Genomic DNA, 15,964 nt, shown 5'->3' with positions numbered 1-15,964 from the left:
TGACAGTTGCCCCACACCACCCCAGACCCAGCCGCCTGTCAACCCCCGGTGCAGCTACCCCTGCTCTTTGAGAAAGCAGCAAGCACAGGTACCGCGTGTGCCCCTCCTGCCGCCAGGCACTCAGGCGGATGGGCAGCTATGTATTATATTAAGAATTTTTAATGGATACAGCTCTAGGCAATTGTCACCAGCTAAAAAAACAGAGTTCCAGGGAGAGCAGGAGGGAGGATGAACCACATCTTCAGCAGCAGCACAAGGCAGAGGCTTGACATTTCTGTAACAGCAGCAAATTTGTGTGTTGATTGGAGACGTATAATTGTCTTCCCAGGGAGATGGTAAGTGGCTGTGGCTCCCTGCCTCTCAGCCAAGCCGAATTGTGCTGCGCTCTCACTGCTACACGGTTTTGCTTTTGCAGAGCTCTCCTTGGGCAGCAAGAGGGGAGCCCTGGCCATTACACTCCTGCAGCACCACAGCTCTGGCATCCCACTCCTGGGGCAGTTTTTGTGCAGAATTAGGTGGGAGGTGGGTTTGTTCGTGATCGGAAAACCCTGTGTCCCTTCCAGACCACTGGACCCACCAGAGATAAAGTTGAGGGAATCCAATGTCTGAGGCAGCAGTTTTACATATAGTGTTATAGACTTCAGCAAACCTGATTTCCAGCACTGTGAGCAGAACAACACAGGTAAAACAGGTGAAAAAGTGAAGTGGGCTCCAGCCTGGGGACTCGTTTCTGGTCTGATGAGAGTGACTTCAGCTGCTACCTGGAGTCGTGGCGCAGCCAGCACAGGGTGGGCTGAAAAAGGACCTGGCTCTGTTGCCTGTGTGGCCCCACAGATGGGCCCGCGTGGGAGCTGGGGGTGCCAGGGGTGGACGCACATGCCTTTCCTTTAAAGGAGATACAGCCACCGACCTCTGCCACCCCAAGGGAGTGACACTGGCAGGAGCTGGCTGTGTTCCCCATCCAGCCTGTGCTGGCTGCACAGCCTGATGCCACCAGCCAGCTCCTCTCCAGTGGGGAGGGTGCATGGGTGCTGCTGTGGGGCTGTGGGGTGATGCAGCTGCAAGCAGAAGCTCTCTCACCTCCCTGCCCAGCACATCGCTATGCCACCTAGCCCCTGGGACTGCTGGCAATTGGGCTGGTTTGTAGCCAGAACTGGTGACATCCAGTGAGCCAAGCGGAGCTGGGACAGGTCATGAAGACCAGAGCAACCTTGCACTACCCCAGAGCAGGGGAACAGCAGGATCAGAGCTGCTCTTGCCCTGCAGCAGGCGGGGAATGCCCCACCTGCCTGCCAGGAGCTACTTAAAGGTCTGGCTTTGCTTCTGCTTGGCCCCAGTTTAGCCCTCGTTGCTGTGAACTCCCTTCCCTGGGGAAGCAGGCAAGCTGCATGCCCTCCAGTGAGCAGCTCTCTGCCTGGCTTCACCAGGATTCATCTCTGCACCTCTGTAACCACAGCACGTGAAATCACACTGCAGGGTGCTGTGCAGCAGGACCAGCTTTCAGCATGCGTGCAACAGCCTCTCTCATCTCCTGGGGCAGGAGTGCCCGCCGGGTGTTACAGCTTTGGTACGTTACATACTTGATAAGCTGTCCCTCCCTGGTGCGCTGTGCTGTGGTGGGAAAGGAGGGATGGAGGGACGTGTCTGGGATGGAGGAGGTCTGTGATGGTTCTTCATTCGCTCCATGGTGAGAGATCAACCCTGTGATGGGTCCGTCTCCTGCACAGAAGTGTCGGTGGTCCCTGGTGGCTGGTTGTCCCCCCGCCCCGAGGACAGAGCTGGTGGCTGATGTCATGTCGCAGAGCGCTCAGGACGCTGAGCCTGAACTGGTCTGGATAAGGACCAGGGGTGTGATATTTTACAGAGGGCATGTGGAGAGCAGCGGGAGGGATCGATGCTGGCGAACATGGGGTGTCCTTCGCTCTGCTGTTCCCTGTGCAGGGGGGCACAGAGGTGATGGGCTAGCGGCCAGGGACCTGTCACTGCCACTTTGAGCAGCCCTCGGGGAGGCTCCGCAAAATCTCCTCCAGGTTCTTCTTGTCGGCCCGGATCTCAGCCAAGTCACTCTCGAACGCCTGGATCTTCTCCCGCTGCCGCACCGCTTCCTGCTGCAGCAGGCTGAGCTGCCCGGCCAGGGTGCCCGGCGTGGCCAGGCGCAGCCACAGCCGCTCCAGCTCCAGCCGCCCGGCACTCAGCACTGCCTCCACCTCTGCGGCCTGCTCCAGATTGCCTGGGCAAGGGGAGAGGACATGGATGAGAGGCAGAGAGCTGGGCAGGATTGGTTCTGGACATGCTTCAGGGGCTCAGACCCTCGGCACCAGGCAAACTATAGTGGGTGCAGTGGGGCACGGAGGCATTGCAGCTTCCCAGCGATCACAGATAAGCAAATTGAACTGTGGCTCCAGGCAGGGCCTGGGCACATTTCTCTTACAGATGGGTGATGATTTCCACCCTTTGCAAAACTTCTCGGATGCAAAAGTCCTGGAGCGCTCAGAAATGTACCCAGATGATCAAAGCAGAAGCTGGAGCAAAACCAACCAGCAACAAGGAGTGAACCCAGCCCAGCACATCCCTCAGCCCCAGAGGGACTGAGCCCTTGGCCCAACCCTGCTCGTCCTGGAGATGCCAAAGGGAGATCAGTGTCTCCACACCAGGCAGGAGCACACACATTCAGCAAGGCCAAATTCATCCTCAAGGCATGAGCCCTCAGGAAGCTTTGCCAAGACCCTGAGCGAGCTCAGCAAAAGGGCACCCAGCTCAGCCTGGATGGCCAGTGAGCAGGAGAGCCCCAGGCCCCGACAGCCCAGCCTTTCCCTGGGTCCCTGCACCCCGCTCCCACCTGGGTCTCACCTAGACTGCTCAGCAGGTTGTTCAGGGTCTCGATGTCCGAGATGAGCGAACCCTGGGCTTCCTGGAGACTTTTTGCCATCTCATTCACTGATGTCCCCACCTTCCAACACAGAGAGACGCCCAGATCAGCGACAGAGTTGACCCTTGGCTGGACAGGAGAGGGGAGGGGATCCCAAGAACATCTCCAAGGCATTCCCCATACAGTGAAGCCCAAAAGCCAGGTTGCTGCCTATGCTTTGGGCTGTGGGCAAAGCCCCTTCCAGGCTCTGGAGGGCACAACCTGCCCGAGGGGACTCGACCCACCTGGTGTGCTTCCTCCAGATCCCCTCTGAGCTCCTCAGCCACATGCTTTTGCCGGGAGAGCTCCCTCTGGGTCTCATTGGCACGTGTGGCAAGCTGTCTGACATGCTTGCGGGCCCGCTTGCTCTCCTGCAGCATAGCCTGTGCCCTCTGCAAAGGGATGGAGATGGGGACAGTCACCTGGGGACGCGCAGGGGGACTGCAAGCTGGCTCCTAGGCTGGAGCCCTGGTTGGGTGCATCCGCCTGGTCTGCACGCAGACAAGGGTGGGCTGTGCTGGGTGGGCAGCAGAAGCTCTATCTGGGAGCTCTGCAGCCCTGCCTGCAATAGGCTGGGCTCTGCCTGTGATGGCTGCCAGCCCAGCCGTGCCCTGCAGCCTGGCGTGGGATCCCCACACCCCACATCCCTCTGCTCGGACCTTGGCACTCTCCCCAGAGACTCGCTCAGCCTCCCCGGCTGTCCTCTGAGCTGCAGTGGAGATGGACAAGGAGTTTCCCAGCATCTTCTCTGCCTGTTTAATCTTCCTCTGGGCCTCCACCATCGTCCTGTCCCGTACAAGTGCCATCTTCCTGCTCAGGGCAGCCTGGCCCTTCCGATGCCCCAGCACCTTCTTCATGCCTGCAGGGACAATCCAGCTGTCACCAAACTGTCCCTTTCTCCCCTTGGCACACAGAGCCAGCATGGTGAGAGCTGAACTGTGGCTGGAGATGCTCTGGCCAGTGCCTTTTACCTTCCAGGCTGGCCAGGAGGGACTCTGCTTCAGAGAGCACAGCTTTTCCATGTGAGACAGCCGAGGTGGCTGTGCCGTGGGCACAGCCAGCCCGGTCCCGCAGCTGTGGAGAAGAGAGGAGTGAGGCTGGGGAGGGGGTGAAGAGCTGCACCCAGCTGGGAAATGTGAGTCCTAGCCTGCTCCTGCTTGGCAGGCGAGCTTCTTGGGAGGTCCAGGAGCCCAAGGAGAGATGTCTCCCAAAACATCCACTCCCAACACCCTGGCTGCAGGCATGGCCCCTGTGGCCACTGGAGCAGCAGGGATGGGGCTCACCCACCCGCTATGCCCTGTGTGGGAGGCAGGAGAGGGATGTGCCCAGCATGCCCACAGCTCCAGCTGGAACAGCAGGTCCCCATCAGCTGTTTTGCAGGGACACCCCATGCAAGCGAGCAGGAATTACCTGCTCAAAGCCACGAGTCTTCTGCAGCTCCTGGCGCAATCCAGCTGCCAGAGCATGGGACGCCTCGACAGCCTGCTGAGCTGACGGCTCCTGTGCCTCCGCTGTCCGCCCCAGCGCTGCCACGTCCTGTGCCAGGGCTCCAGCCTGCGCTGGCAGCGCCTGCTGCGGGGTCAGGGATGCCGAAGGCTCCATGAGAGCATCTCCCAGCCTGGGAGGCAGCGCTGCCCAGTGGGCAACGCAGGGGGTAGGGCTGCAAGCTGGAGCCTTAGCTTGGATGCTGCTCACCTGCCCCAGTGCAGCCACCTGCAGAAGTTTCTCGGCCATGTCTGCCTTTGCCTGCTGCACGGCTGCGAAAGCTCTCCCGGCCTCCACTGCCGCCTCTGCCACGCCAGCGCCCAGCTCCTCCCGCGCCTGCTGCATTTCCTCGTACCTACGTGGACAGGACGCCACCGTCACCCAGAGCCCTCAGGTCCATTGAAAGATGGAGATGACACTTTGAGACCTGGCCCCAGACACGGATGTAGGGGGAAACATTGGGGGCTTTCCCTGAAACACCCCCAGCACAGAGAGCCCTGGCTTTCTGCTTTGCAACGCTGTGGTGCAATGAGTTTGAAAGGACTCAGCATGATCCTGTTGGGCAGATTCAAATCACCGTGACCGAGTCCTGTAACAGGGACCTGGCCAGAGGCAAGCCGCTGTGGTGCCCTGCCAGCCCCCCTTGCTGCCAGCCCCTCACCCGGCCTCCAGCTCACGCTGCACATCCCACATCGCATTCCCCTCCAGCAGGCTCTGCAGGAGCTCAGAGCTGGCCTTGGAGGCACGCAGCGCTCTCCTGACCACCGCCTCCACCTGCGCCAGGGTGTCCTCGTGGCTGCAGGGACAAGGACATCCAGAGAGATGATGTTAGGATGGGCCTCCTCAGAAGGAGTAGCCATCCTGCACCCCGAGCTGGGCGGGCAGCCTCCTCTGCCTGCGCACGCCGGGATCAGACTCGCAGGCGTACCTCTGGGCCAGCGCCCGCGCCTCCAACGCCCGGCGGCTCCAGTTCGTGGGCTGCTGAGGGATTTCCTGGGGAATCTCCTTGAAACACAAACAGCAGCAGTGAGACCCCAGTGGGGAGCAGGGACCCCCAGACCCCAGCACCAACAAGAACCTCCCGAAGGGCTGGAGGAGGTTTGCAAATGGGAGTGAATGAGGGAAATAGCTCCTCTTGACTCAGCAGCAAGGAGGGCTATACCCACATGGATCCCAGGCCTTCCCACTCACCCATGGTGCTGGTCACATCCCACCCCACTAGTCCTGCACATCCCACTGCCCCCCAGGATGGCCACAAGCCCCCACAGGAGCCCCGGGCCAGTGGGAGCCCGCACCGTGGTAGCCAGGGTGTCTGCAGCGTGCAGGATCTCCCGCTGCGCCGTCTGCAGCACGGTCCCAATCTCTGACAGCAGGGTGCAGGTCTTGGGGGGTCCGTGGCTGGAGCAGCCGGTGGCCCTGCCGGCATTGCTGAGATGGCCCCGCGCGGTGCCCAGCGCCCCTGCCAGCCGCCCCACCTGTGCCAAGAGGGTGGCCCGGGCACCTGTGGGCAGCACAGGCAGCTGCTTGTTGCCCACGGAGGTGCTCGGGGCTCCCCACTTGCCTGTGGGGCTGCCCCATGTCCGAGCACCTCACCTTCTGCCTACTAATGAAAGGGGAAAATAGTCCCGGGCTCTCAGGAGGGACCCAGGGATGCAGCACCCCAAGGGCACTCCATATGCCGACGCTCAGTCCCCAATAATGCCCATCACCAGCTGCTCCAAAACCTGCAAGTGTCCCTGTGGTGCTCTGTTCTCCTCAAAAAGGCACGTCGCCCCCAGCTGCCCTGCTCTTCTCAGCCAACCCCTTTGCCCATGCTGAGCCTAGCGCTGACCTGGGACCTCCTTGCACCCACCCAGCATCTCACAGCACCCTGTGGGAGCAGAGAGTCCCTGGAGGGGTGACATGGGGCTCCCCCCCATGACCTTGGGAAGGGACACCCATCTCCTGTACCTTGCAGGAGGTGAGGACTGGGCAGTCCATCTCCCCGGGGTGCATCTCCCAGCATGGGGGACTGGCCCAGGTGGGTGTCACAGCCTGGTTTTTGCAGCCATTCCTCCATCTCCTGCAGCCTGGCCTTCAGCCGGTCGGCCTGCGGGTGAGAAATGGGGGGACAGTGAGGCAGCACAGGGGCCGGGGTGCTGCACCCACCTCAGCAGGGCCCGGGTTGTACCTCATCCTTCACCAGCCCGTAGCAGGCAGGACACTGCTGGCAGCGGGAGCTCGGCGGGTCGGGGAAGAAGTTGGCCTGGCACCGGTCGCACTTGTAGCCCACGAAGCCGGGGCGGCAGAGGCAGGTGCTGTTCTCGTGGCACTGCGGGGTGATGGAGCCCAGCGGGGAGCAGTTGCAGGCTGCAACAGTGGCAGGAAGGTGTCACACCACGGCTGCCAGCACTGGTTTAGGGATCGAGGTGCCGTCCCCATCCCCGTTACCTCGGCAGCCCCTGGCAGAGAAGCCGAAGAAGCCGTGGTGGCATCGGTCGCATTGCTTCCCCACGACGCCGGGCTGGCAGGAGCACTGCCCCGTCAGTGTGTGGCACCCACTCTCTTGTGACCCCATGGGGTGGCACTCACAGCTGGCACCGAGAGTGGAGGGGGATGAGCGAGCACCGGGTGCAAAGAGCAGAGACTAGAGCCGGGGACGCAGAGTCGCGGCTCTCCCCTCGCAGCCCCATGCCCTGCCCCACATACCTCTTGCACCCCACAGCGGGCTGCAGGCCATAGTAGCCGGGCTGGCAGAGCCCACAGGCTCTGCCTGTCACGTGCGGGAGGCAGTGGCACTGGCCCGTGCTGGGATCGCAGCCCCCCAGCCCCGGGGCTGAGCCGTCGGGGTTGCAGTCACAAGCTACGGGAGACAAAATACCGCTTACATCCCAGCACGGGGCTGGCAGGTGGGACAGTGGGAATGGAGCGCTGGGGCGTGCCCCCACAACGTGGATGCCACATTCCCCCCATCAAACAGGGCTGAGCCTCCGCAGACCAGGATATCACAGCAGTGGAGGAAGGTGGCAAAGGCCGTTCCTGAGCATTTGGGGCCAACCTGGACCATCAATCAGCCCCTAAACCCACTGGTCATCCCCTTTCTACCCTGTGCTCCCACTGCTGGGAGGGTTTTGGTTGCAGTGGGACCCAGGGGAGCAGGGCCGCCCCCCGGGGCCATACGTACGTGCACACTTCCCGGCAGGGTTGGGAGCCAGCGCGTCACCGTAGAAGCCTGGCTGACACCTCTCGCAGTGCTCGCCCGTCGTGTTGTACAGGCAGCGCAGGCACCGGCCGGACATGGGGTCACAGTTCCCCACGGCATTGAGATCCACGTTCCCGTGACACTGGCAGGGGACACAGGGACTCACAGGGCCCCTCTGCCCCAGGGGGTCCCCAAAAAACCCATCGTCGCAGAGCTCACAGCGTTTTCCTGGGGAAGGTGAAAAGGTGGGGAGGGTCTGGCCATGCCAGTGCTGCCCACAGCCCCCTTGCCTGCCCACCACCAGCCTCACCTCTCTGCCCTGGGGGGCAGTGGGTGCAGACCACCTCCCCGCTGCTGGGCACCTCTGTGCAGGGCGAGCGGCCAGGGCAGGGGCATGGCTTGCAGTCATCAAAGCGCCCTATGAAGGGGTTGCCATAAAACCCGGGGCTGCAGCGCTCACAGGAGGGACCTTCTGTGTTGTGCAAGCACTGGCAGCGCCCTGCAAGGAGGAAAATGGAGCTGAAGGTCTGCCAAAACCCAGCCCCAAATAACAGTGGGGACCACGGGAGGGATGGAGAGCCAAGTGCGGAACGGGGCACACTGTGGGTGCCAAGAGGGATGCGCAACTCCAGCCAAGGGATTGCACTGGAATTGCACATCCCCAACGAGAACTCAGAACATTTTCCCTCCCTGCTCCATCCTTGCTCAGGGAAGAATGTTTTGGAGAGGACACCAGGGCCCCAGCACCAGCCCCATGCTCCCCTGCAGCACAGGGACGAGGCAGCACTGGCGCACACAGGCAGCACCATCAACGTGCATGGAGTCTCTCGGCGCCTTTGATAATCGACAACACATTTCTCAGCGACGAGGCGCATCGTTTCCAGCCTGTCATGGAAAACAAGCAGCCGGCCGGCACTCAGCGGGGAGCGAGCGTCTCCTCGCGAGCCGAGCCAGTGAGCCGAGCCAGTGAGTCACGGCCTTCCAAAATCAGCTGAGAGGAGGAGGAGGAAGGATGCTCAAGGAACCCCCCACCTCCAGGCAGATGCTTGACTGGAGCGAGAGAAAGAGCCAGGGGGAGGATTTTTTCCCTGTGATTCGTGGAGTTGGGTTGCACAGGAGGGAATGGGCATTTTTCCATTTTCCCCACATCCAGGCAGAGCCGGACAATGGAAAAGAAAGGAAAAGTGGGTGGCAGGAAGGAGTGGAAAAATAAACAAAAGGAAGCATGCAGGCTGGCTGGCGCTGGCAGCGCAGGGCCCGGACATCAAAAGCCTGGCCGCATCCCTGGGATTGTGCAGTTGGCAGCGCCAGCCCTGGCTCTGCGAGACAAGGGGCGAGTTTGCAGAGCTGCTGCCGCGTTTCCGCCGGCAGGGCAGGGGCACTGGCTGAGCACAACGCCTCTTCCAGCCCTTTCCATCCCAGCCATACACTGCTGCTGTGCCTCACTGAGGGGAGCCGGCCAGCGAGGACCCCCAGGGGCTCTGTCGGGGTACCAAACGCATCATCTTATTTCCAAGCTCTTCTCAGCACGGATCAGAGCTGCTGCTTTCTGCAGGGGTGGACGGGGAGCAGGGCAGCATCTCACAAGCCTCTCAAGGCTCTGATCTGTCTTTCCCCAGGGCTGACAGCAGCGAGCCTGGTGCTGGATTCACGCAGCCACCTCAAGCTCAAGGGCAGCAGTTTGCAATCCTGCCCCCCTTCCCTGACTGAAGTCATGCAGACACTTTGCCTGGCAGGAGAGGGAAGAGCCAACACCCCGCAAACCACCCCAGACACAGCCACGCTGCCCTGAAGACTTTGCTTTTGCTTTTTTCCTCCCTTCAAGCCACAGTCCCTGCTGCTGTCATGCACCTCTGAGCTGGATCTGGAGGCAGAGTAGGGCTTGGTCTGGCAGCATGAGAGTTGGCTCCTCTAGTGCCTTCCTGCAAGCTGGCACTGCTGTATTTTCCTGCTCTTTTACTTGTTTCTCTGCTCAGATTTGCTCCCAGTTTGTAGACACTAGAGCTGTGTCCAGTCCTGCTCTGCTCCTCAGCCAGTGATGCTGCCTGCAAGACCTGTCCTGGCAAAACCCTCTGCCTCTCTCCTGCCCGTACCCTTGCCTCCTCACTCCCCTGAGGACCAGCACTCTTCCTTTCTCCTCCTTTAAGGTCATAAAGTACCATGAAAGATGCCTCTCTTATTATAAATTACCACTATTATTGCACTTCATTAATTATCTCTGTCTTTGCAGTTATGAACCCAGTCCCTACAACCAGCCAAGCAATTCAACTTGCAAGTTTTGGGTACCGCAACCTCACAGATGGTTTCCAGCATCTGCCAGAAACAAGGAGACGTGGATTTGTCACCCACGCACGGAGCGAGTGGAGGGGCCGGGGGGTACACACCTGTGAGGGGGTGACAGTCCCCGTGCTGGTTGCAGGTGCAGGGCACGCAGCGGACGAAGGGGCCACCGAAGGGGATCTCCCTCTTGAAGCCGGGTGCACAGGCCTGGCAGAACTGCCCGGCGTAGCCCGGGGGACACGTGCACTCCTCCACCCAGCCCGCCTGCGTCCCCGGCCCAGGGCGAGCGGACGTGAGCTGGACCTCACTCAGGGACAGCCTGCCTGCGAGAGGAGAGAGCAGCGTGAGAATAGGGGGGGGCATGGTCCCCCAGCCCTGCTCTCTCCATCCTGCTTGGAAATGCTCCAAACAGGCGTAGGACACCCCAAAACACCTCCTGGAGAGCCACGGGGTGTGCACAGAGAGAAGCCAACCCCTGCCCCAACACACCCCTTGCAACGCCTCTCATCCCTGAGAGCCTGATGCTGCTTCGATGTCCCCAGCCCCATTCCAGCTTGGTCCCCATGGGGATATTGCACGGAGCCGCCCACCTTGCACAGGGCTGTGGCTCACACGGAGGCGGAAGGCGGTCAGGTTGGAGAGCACGCGCTGGAAGCTGAAGGCCGACAGTGAAGGCTCCACACCCTCCTCTGCCTCGTGCAGCCTGTTGAAGGAGGATGTGAGGAAGGGCAGGGCCAGTCTGACAGCCACACACCGCAGGACAGCTCGGCTCCCCAACTGCACGTGAGTGCAGTGATGGGGGCACAGTTAAATCCCCGAGGGGGGCAGGGAGTGGGGCTGAGCTCCACAGCACAGGGCAGCCCAGGCAAGATCAGACACACTGTGTCCTAAGCCCGGCTGAGGGTCCCCAAAGCACCGTGATGGGTACCTGAAGGTAACAGCCTGCTTTCCATGCTGGGGCTGGCTCGTGCTGCTGGACATGGTGATCTCCATCCCCTCGCCCTCCAACACCAGTTGGACCCGGAGCAGCGGCACCTCAGCCTCCGTCCCTGTCCTGTTCCCCTCCACTCCCAGCAGCAGGGACAGGAGCTGCCCATAACTGAGGCGCTGGTTCTGCAGAAACTTCTCTGAGGAAAGAGAGGAGCAAAGTCTGTAGAACATGGAGGTATCATCTCTGCCAGGGCTGTCAGTGCAATCCTGTTCCCAACAGCATCCCCAGGAGCCATGGCCACCCCCCGAGAGCAGGGCCAGCTCCAACCTGCCCTCCCAGGGTCCTGGTCCACCCCTCCAATCCCCCCACACCTTGTGTTATTGAAACACACTCCGCTCTGGGATGGAGCCCAGCACCAGTGTAGCAGTGGGATGTCCCACGAGAGCACCGTGGGGTCCCCACAGCAGAGCAGGGCCCCAGGGACCCGGCATGCGTGATACCTGGTGCAAGAATATCCACCGGCTCCTCTCCATCCCACTCGGTGACAATCTCCCCATCAGCCCAACGCAGAGGCAGGTCCCCAGTGCCTGGAGCTGCAGCAGCCCAGCCCTCCAGCCCTGGTGACAGCACAGAGCAGCGGTGCAGGGGTGAGGGGAGCAGCGAGTCCTCACCAGCCCAGCACCAACGGGGTGCAGCTTTCAGGGGCTCTGTCCTTCCTCCAGAGACTCTCCAGGGTCTTGGAAGAGGCCAGTGCTTTGTAAGACCCTGCTCTGCTCCGGCTCTGTGCTCTAATGTGCCGGAGAGTGGCCCTAGCCATCCCCCCCCATCTGTTTATTTTCTTAGATTTGGAGGAAATTATTATCTTTAAACTTTTGCCCCCCTGCCTGTGCTGTGGTTCCAACATTACTGTGGGCTGGAGAGCGCAGGAAGCCCAGGGTGAGACGGGGTGTAACTGCATTCAGTTATTTCCTTTGGAAATCAGTTAAACTCCCCCCCCACACCCCAGGGTTAGTTATTTCTTCCAGGCCTGGGTGCCCACAGGATGAACACTTGGAAATCCCTCCCTAGCTCTCAAATGGGCTGTGCTTGAGTACTAAATCATCCCAAATTTGGACCCTTTCATCCAACACAGGAAACTTCCAGCTGATCCAGCTCAACTGCAGATCGGGGAGCGCTTTGGGGAGGGGGGCTTTGGGAGGGTGGGTGGCTGCATCCTGCTCCGTGCTGCTGAGCCTTTTGCAACCCAGCCCAGGGCTCTGCCAAGCCTGTCCCTAAAGGAGCAGCCCCAAACTGGCTGCATGAAGGGTGGAAAAAAGCCTCGGTTTAAAGGCTGGCTCTGTTTCAAGGCCATAGAAGACATTACAGCAGTACAGCAATTGGCAGCGTGGTTTAAAGGCAATCAGGATAAACCCCGCGCCTGGACATGTTCATATCCATCTGCTCGCTGGCGTGCACACTCGTTGGGGTGCAGGCGAGGCAGAGAGCAGGACTGCCTGTGATGGGTGCCTGTACCCTGCTGGGGTGCAGGCGGGGGTCCCAGCGAGCGGGGGCTGTGGTGGGAGCTGCGGTGTGCCCGCAGCCAGGGCTGCACACGTCGGGTGGGATGGCAGGTTTTCCCTGAGCATCCCGCACACATCCAGCCCTGCCACACACAGCCCTGTCCACAGCTGGGCAAGAGCACCCTATCCTGCGCTCCCAGCTCCTGAGGATGGGGAGAGGAGGTTCCCACCGGGCTCCATCCTTTTAGTTTTTATCTTTGTGAGCTGATTTTTAGCACTCCTGCAAGTCCCTGGTGTGGTGGGATGGCCGTGCCCGGCCCTGCAGCCCTCCCTGAGCCAGGCACAGCCCCAGGAACAGGTTGGGATGCCATGGGGAGCCAGGGAGAACCCGTCCCCACGGAGCTGGGGGCAGAAGCAGAGGTTTAACAGATTAGGGGCAAGCCAGAGAAAACCCCCTCCAACCTTCACTACCAGTTAGCCCCAAAGGGGGGATGCTCAGCCCCAGCCTTCCCAAACTGCCAGGGTGTTTTGGATGGAGTTGGTGCAGCCGTGCCCCGTTTCACCCAGGGCTGGGAAGTTGGTACCTTGGCTGAAGTCAGAGCGGACATGGGTCACCTCGTAGCCGTCTGCTGCCGTGCAGGCGGTGGAGTGGCCGTAGCAGAAGCAGCTGGTGCAGCCGGCGGGGTTGTGGGGCTGCAGGTTAAACCAGCCCGGCTGGCACCTGGGCACAGGGAGGAAACAGAAGCAGGTAGCACAGGGCAGGCAGAGCCGCAGGGGACCACAGCACCATCCCGGGAGGGACACTGGTGGCATCTCCGAGTGCACCCAGTCCCAGGGGCCCAGAGGGGTGCAGCCCCACGGCCGTGCCAGCCAGCCAGGGCCTCTGCAGGGGGTGACCCTGCAGGATTCCCATCGCAAAGCCCCTGTGAGGGATTGTGTGTAGGGGCTGGGGAAGCAGCAATGTGCCACGGGGGTGAAGATGCCCGCCCTGCACCGACCACTGAGCCTTAGCACTGATCCCAGTGGGATCAGGACATAGCTGGAGGGAGGACAGTGGTCCCATCCCCATCCTGGGGCCGTGGTGCTTACCTGTTGCACAAGTGCCCCTCCACCCTCTCCTTACAGGTGCAATGCCCCGTGTTGGGGTCGCAGGTGCCCACGCTGCCCGCGGGGTCGCAGGCACAGGGTCTGGATGGGGCGAGACCAAGGCACGAGATGAGCCCCAATCCCATCCCACTGCTCCTACCCAGGGCCAGGCTCCTCCTCACCTGCAGCCGCCTTCGCTGAGGCTGTGGTAGCCATCCTTGCAGCGCTCGCACTTCCAGCCCGTCACGTTGGCTTTGCAGAGGCAGGTCCCCGAGTCATCGCACTGGGGCTGCAGGGAGCCTGCGGGGACCCCGGCCAGCCCTGAGGCTCAACCCCAGCCGGGGTGAGACATGGCACGGGGGGAGATGGAGAAACCCCAGGCAAGGGACAACCCCCCAAAACCATCCCCCCCAGCCAAGTCCTGGCTCAGGCAGGGGTTTTGCAGCCAGACCCTGGCTCGGCCTGGCCCCACGCACCTGCAGGATGGCAGTGGCAGGGCTGGCAGGCTGCCCGCTGCTCCCAGCGGTAGTGGTTCTGCCGGCAGCGCTCGCAGTGGGGCCCGGCCGTGTTGTCGCGGCAGTTGCGGCAGCGGCCCCCGTGCCCACTACGGCGGTACAGCTCCCGGTCGTAGAAACACTCGTCTGAGCGGCCGCTGCAGTTGCAAGCTGGGGGGAAGGCAGGAGGGGTGGTCGGCACCTGGGGGGAACAGGGCTCACCCAGTGGTTAAAGCAACCCCCTTTGGGGTTGGATGAGCCGGAGGAGCTGCTTGGCTCAGCAGCAAGAGCTTTTGGCAGCGCCTCTGCCATTGGGAGAGGAGGTGGGTGCAGCACCATGCATGGAGCAGCCGCCTGCACTCATGGGGTAAGGAAATGTTGGGGAATCCTCAGGGTGATGCTGTGAAGGGGTGTCCTGGGGCTCAAATCCTCCCTCCCTGCCCAGAGCAGCCTTACAGAATGAAACAGGCACTTCCTGCCAGTGCAGGATGGGCAGGAGCTGCCGGACGAGCCAATGCGGCACCACCGCAGCCTGCTGGGGTTGGCCACACACCGTGGCCATGGAGCCAGCCCGGGAGATACTCACGGAGACACTCGTTGGCGGCCTCAGCGGTGCCACGAGCCCAGGGCCGGTCCTGGTAGAAGGGCTGGCAGCGCTCGCAGTCGGTGCCGGCCGTGTTGTGCTGGCACACGCAAACCAGCTGCCCGGCCTCGTCCGGCGCACACTCGCTGGCGTGGCCGTTGCATTTGCACCTGCAGCGAGACCCCGGCGTGGGGATGACCCGTTCTGAGTACCGGGGTGGGCAGCAGCCGGCAGCGGGACAGTGCCCAGGCTGTGCGGCGTGTGGCCGTGGGGCGAGGAATGGGGCAGAAAGCAGTTCGGGCTGTGCCGGTGTGGAGGCTGCCTGCCGTGTCCCCGAGGCACAGCTGGGATGTCACACACTGAGGGTGGCCTGTGTGAGATACTAACCAGCTCCAGCTGCTGGGACTGGGGGGTGAGATGACAGTGATGGGGGCTGCCGGCTGGCTGGGAGCAGCCCTGACCCCGCTGTCTGGGGGAGGCAGCTCTCACCAGGATGGAGATTTCCCACTCTTCCCAGTGAGGGAAGGGCATGTGCAGCACAGCCCATAGGCAGCACCCAGTGGGTGCCACCGACCTCTCCGTCCCACATCAGCTCTCCCAGCCCACCAGCAGCTCCTCTGGCTCCTCAGGCTGTGGCCATGATGACTCCAAGCTCCTCCACCAGCCTCTGTACCCTCAGGGCACCTCTCCACTGGCACCCCAGGACACCTCTTTTGCTGTGCCCAGGGACCAAGCGGGGCCACAGGAAGAGCAACACAAGCCCCAGTGCCAATAAAAGCCACGGGGCTGGGAGGAGGCAAAGCAAATACAGCTGGTGGCAAATAAGAATCACAGAATCATCAAGGTTGGAAAAGACCTTGAAGATCATCTAGTCCAACCATTAACCTAACACTGACAGTTCCCAACTACAGCATATCCCTAAGTGCTATATCAACCCAACTCTTAAACACCTCCAGGCATGGGGACTCCATCCAATAGAGAGAGCTTGTGGGGAAAAGACCTCTGTTCTCCACCACTGGAAGGGCTTCAGGTTTCATCACCTGTCTCTGCACCACCAGCTCAGGTTTACAGATGGAGAAAGCCACATCTGAGCAGTTTGACCCCAAAACAAAATTCAAACAAGACTGAGGTGGGGAGCAACTTCCCCAAATCCCAGCTCCACGGGCCTGGGAAGGTCCCCCCACTCCTGACCTCACCCCTTTCTGGCTGCCCCTCACCTGCCACCGACGGAGAAGTCGGAGATGGCGTAGTAGTACGACTGCAGCACCTTGGGGTCCTTGAAGATGTCATCCCCGAACGTGTTGAGCCGGTTCAAGGAGATGAGCAGGTCGGTGACGGTCACCCACTCCTGCCGGGGACACAGAGAAGGCGCCTTGGCCAGGGGTCTGGGCCAACAGCTCCCCACCCCAACCGGGACACATCCTGCACCTTTTCTTACAGGGATGCAGGGCACCACAGGTGCTTTTACCCCGCGTGGCTGCATTAGTGCACCCAGTCCTGGGAAACCACACACCCAC

General features: G+C 61.5%; 1 protein-coding gene across 3 annotated transcripts in view; it reads right to left on the bottom strand.

Annotated features, from left to right (window-relative positions):
* Positions 1-141: 141 nt before the first annotated feature.
* Positions 142-15,964, bottom strand: part of LAMC3 (laminin subunit gamma 3) — a 32,756-nt gene continuing 16,933 nt past the window's right edge. For 2 of the 3 annotated variants that reach the window (XM_074891400.1, XM_074891402.1), the window contains 26 exons: positions 15,665-15,795; positions 14,451-14,617; positions 13,847-14,035; positions 13,553-13,670; positions 13,374-13,472; positions 12,869-13,005; positions 11,286-11,402; positions 10,783-10,981; positions 10,445-10,557; positions 9,959-10,177; positions 7,885-8,073; positions 7,557-7,802; positions 7,082-7,235; positions 6,824-6,966; positions 6,564-6,742; positions 6,344-6,482; positions 5,689-5,894; positions 5,322-5,398; positions 5,055-5,189; positions 4,604-4,748; positions 4,319-4,480; positions 3,880-3,982; positions 3,568-3,767; positions 3,154-3,300; positions 2,851-2,950; positions 142-2,230 (listed from right to left, as the gene is read on the bottom strand). In XM_074891400.1, coding sequence (XP_074747501.1) covers positions 1,980-2,230; positions 2,851-2,950; positions 3,154-3,300; positions 3,568-3,767; positions 3,880-3,982; positions 4,319-4,480; positions 4,604-4,748; positions 5,055-5,189; positions 5,322-5,398; positions 5,689-5,894; positions 6,344-6,482; positions 6,564-6,742; positions 6,824-6,966; positions 7,082-7,235; positions 7,557-7,802; positions 7,885-8,073; positions 9,959-10,177; positions 10,445-10,557; positions 10,783-10,981; positions 11,286-11,402; positions 12,869-13,005; positions 13,374-13,472; positions 13,553-13,670; positions 13,847-14,035; positions 14,451-14,617; positions 15,665-15,795 — 4,065 coding nt within the window. In that variant the 3' untranslated portion in view covers positions 142-1,979. The remainder of the gene's footprint in view (positions 2,231-2,850; positions 2,951-3,153; positions 3,301-3,567; positions 3,768-3,879; positions 3,983-4,318; positions 4,481-4,603; positions 4,749-5,054; positions 5,190-5,321; positions 5,399-5,688; positions 5,895-6,343; positions 6,483-6,563; positions 6,743-6,823; positions 6,967-7,081; positions 7,236-7,556; positions 7,803-7,884; positions 8,074-9,958; positions 10,178-10,444; positions 10,558-10,782; positions 10,982-11,285; positions 11,403-12,868; positions 13,006-13,373; positions 13,473-13,552; positions 13,671-13,846; positions 14,036-14,450; positions 14,618-15,664; positions 15,796-15,964) is intronic. The other variant, XM_074891401.1, reaches the window with a different exon arrangement.

This window comes from Strix uralensis, chromosome 21 (assembly GCF_047716275.1).
Source record: "Strix uralensis isolate ZFMK-TIS-50842 chromosome 21, bStrUra1, whole genome shotgun sequence".
NCBI lineage: Eukaryota > Metazoa > Chordata > Aves > Strigiformes > Strigidae > Strix > Strix uralensis.
Note: the sequence above shows the minus strand (reverse complement) of the source record. Positions and strands in the feature narration are given on the sequence as shown.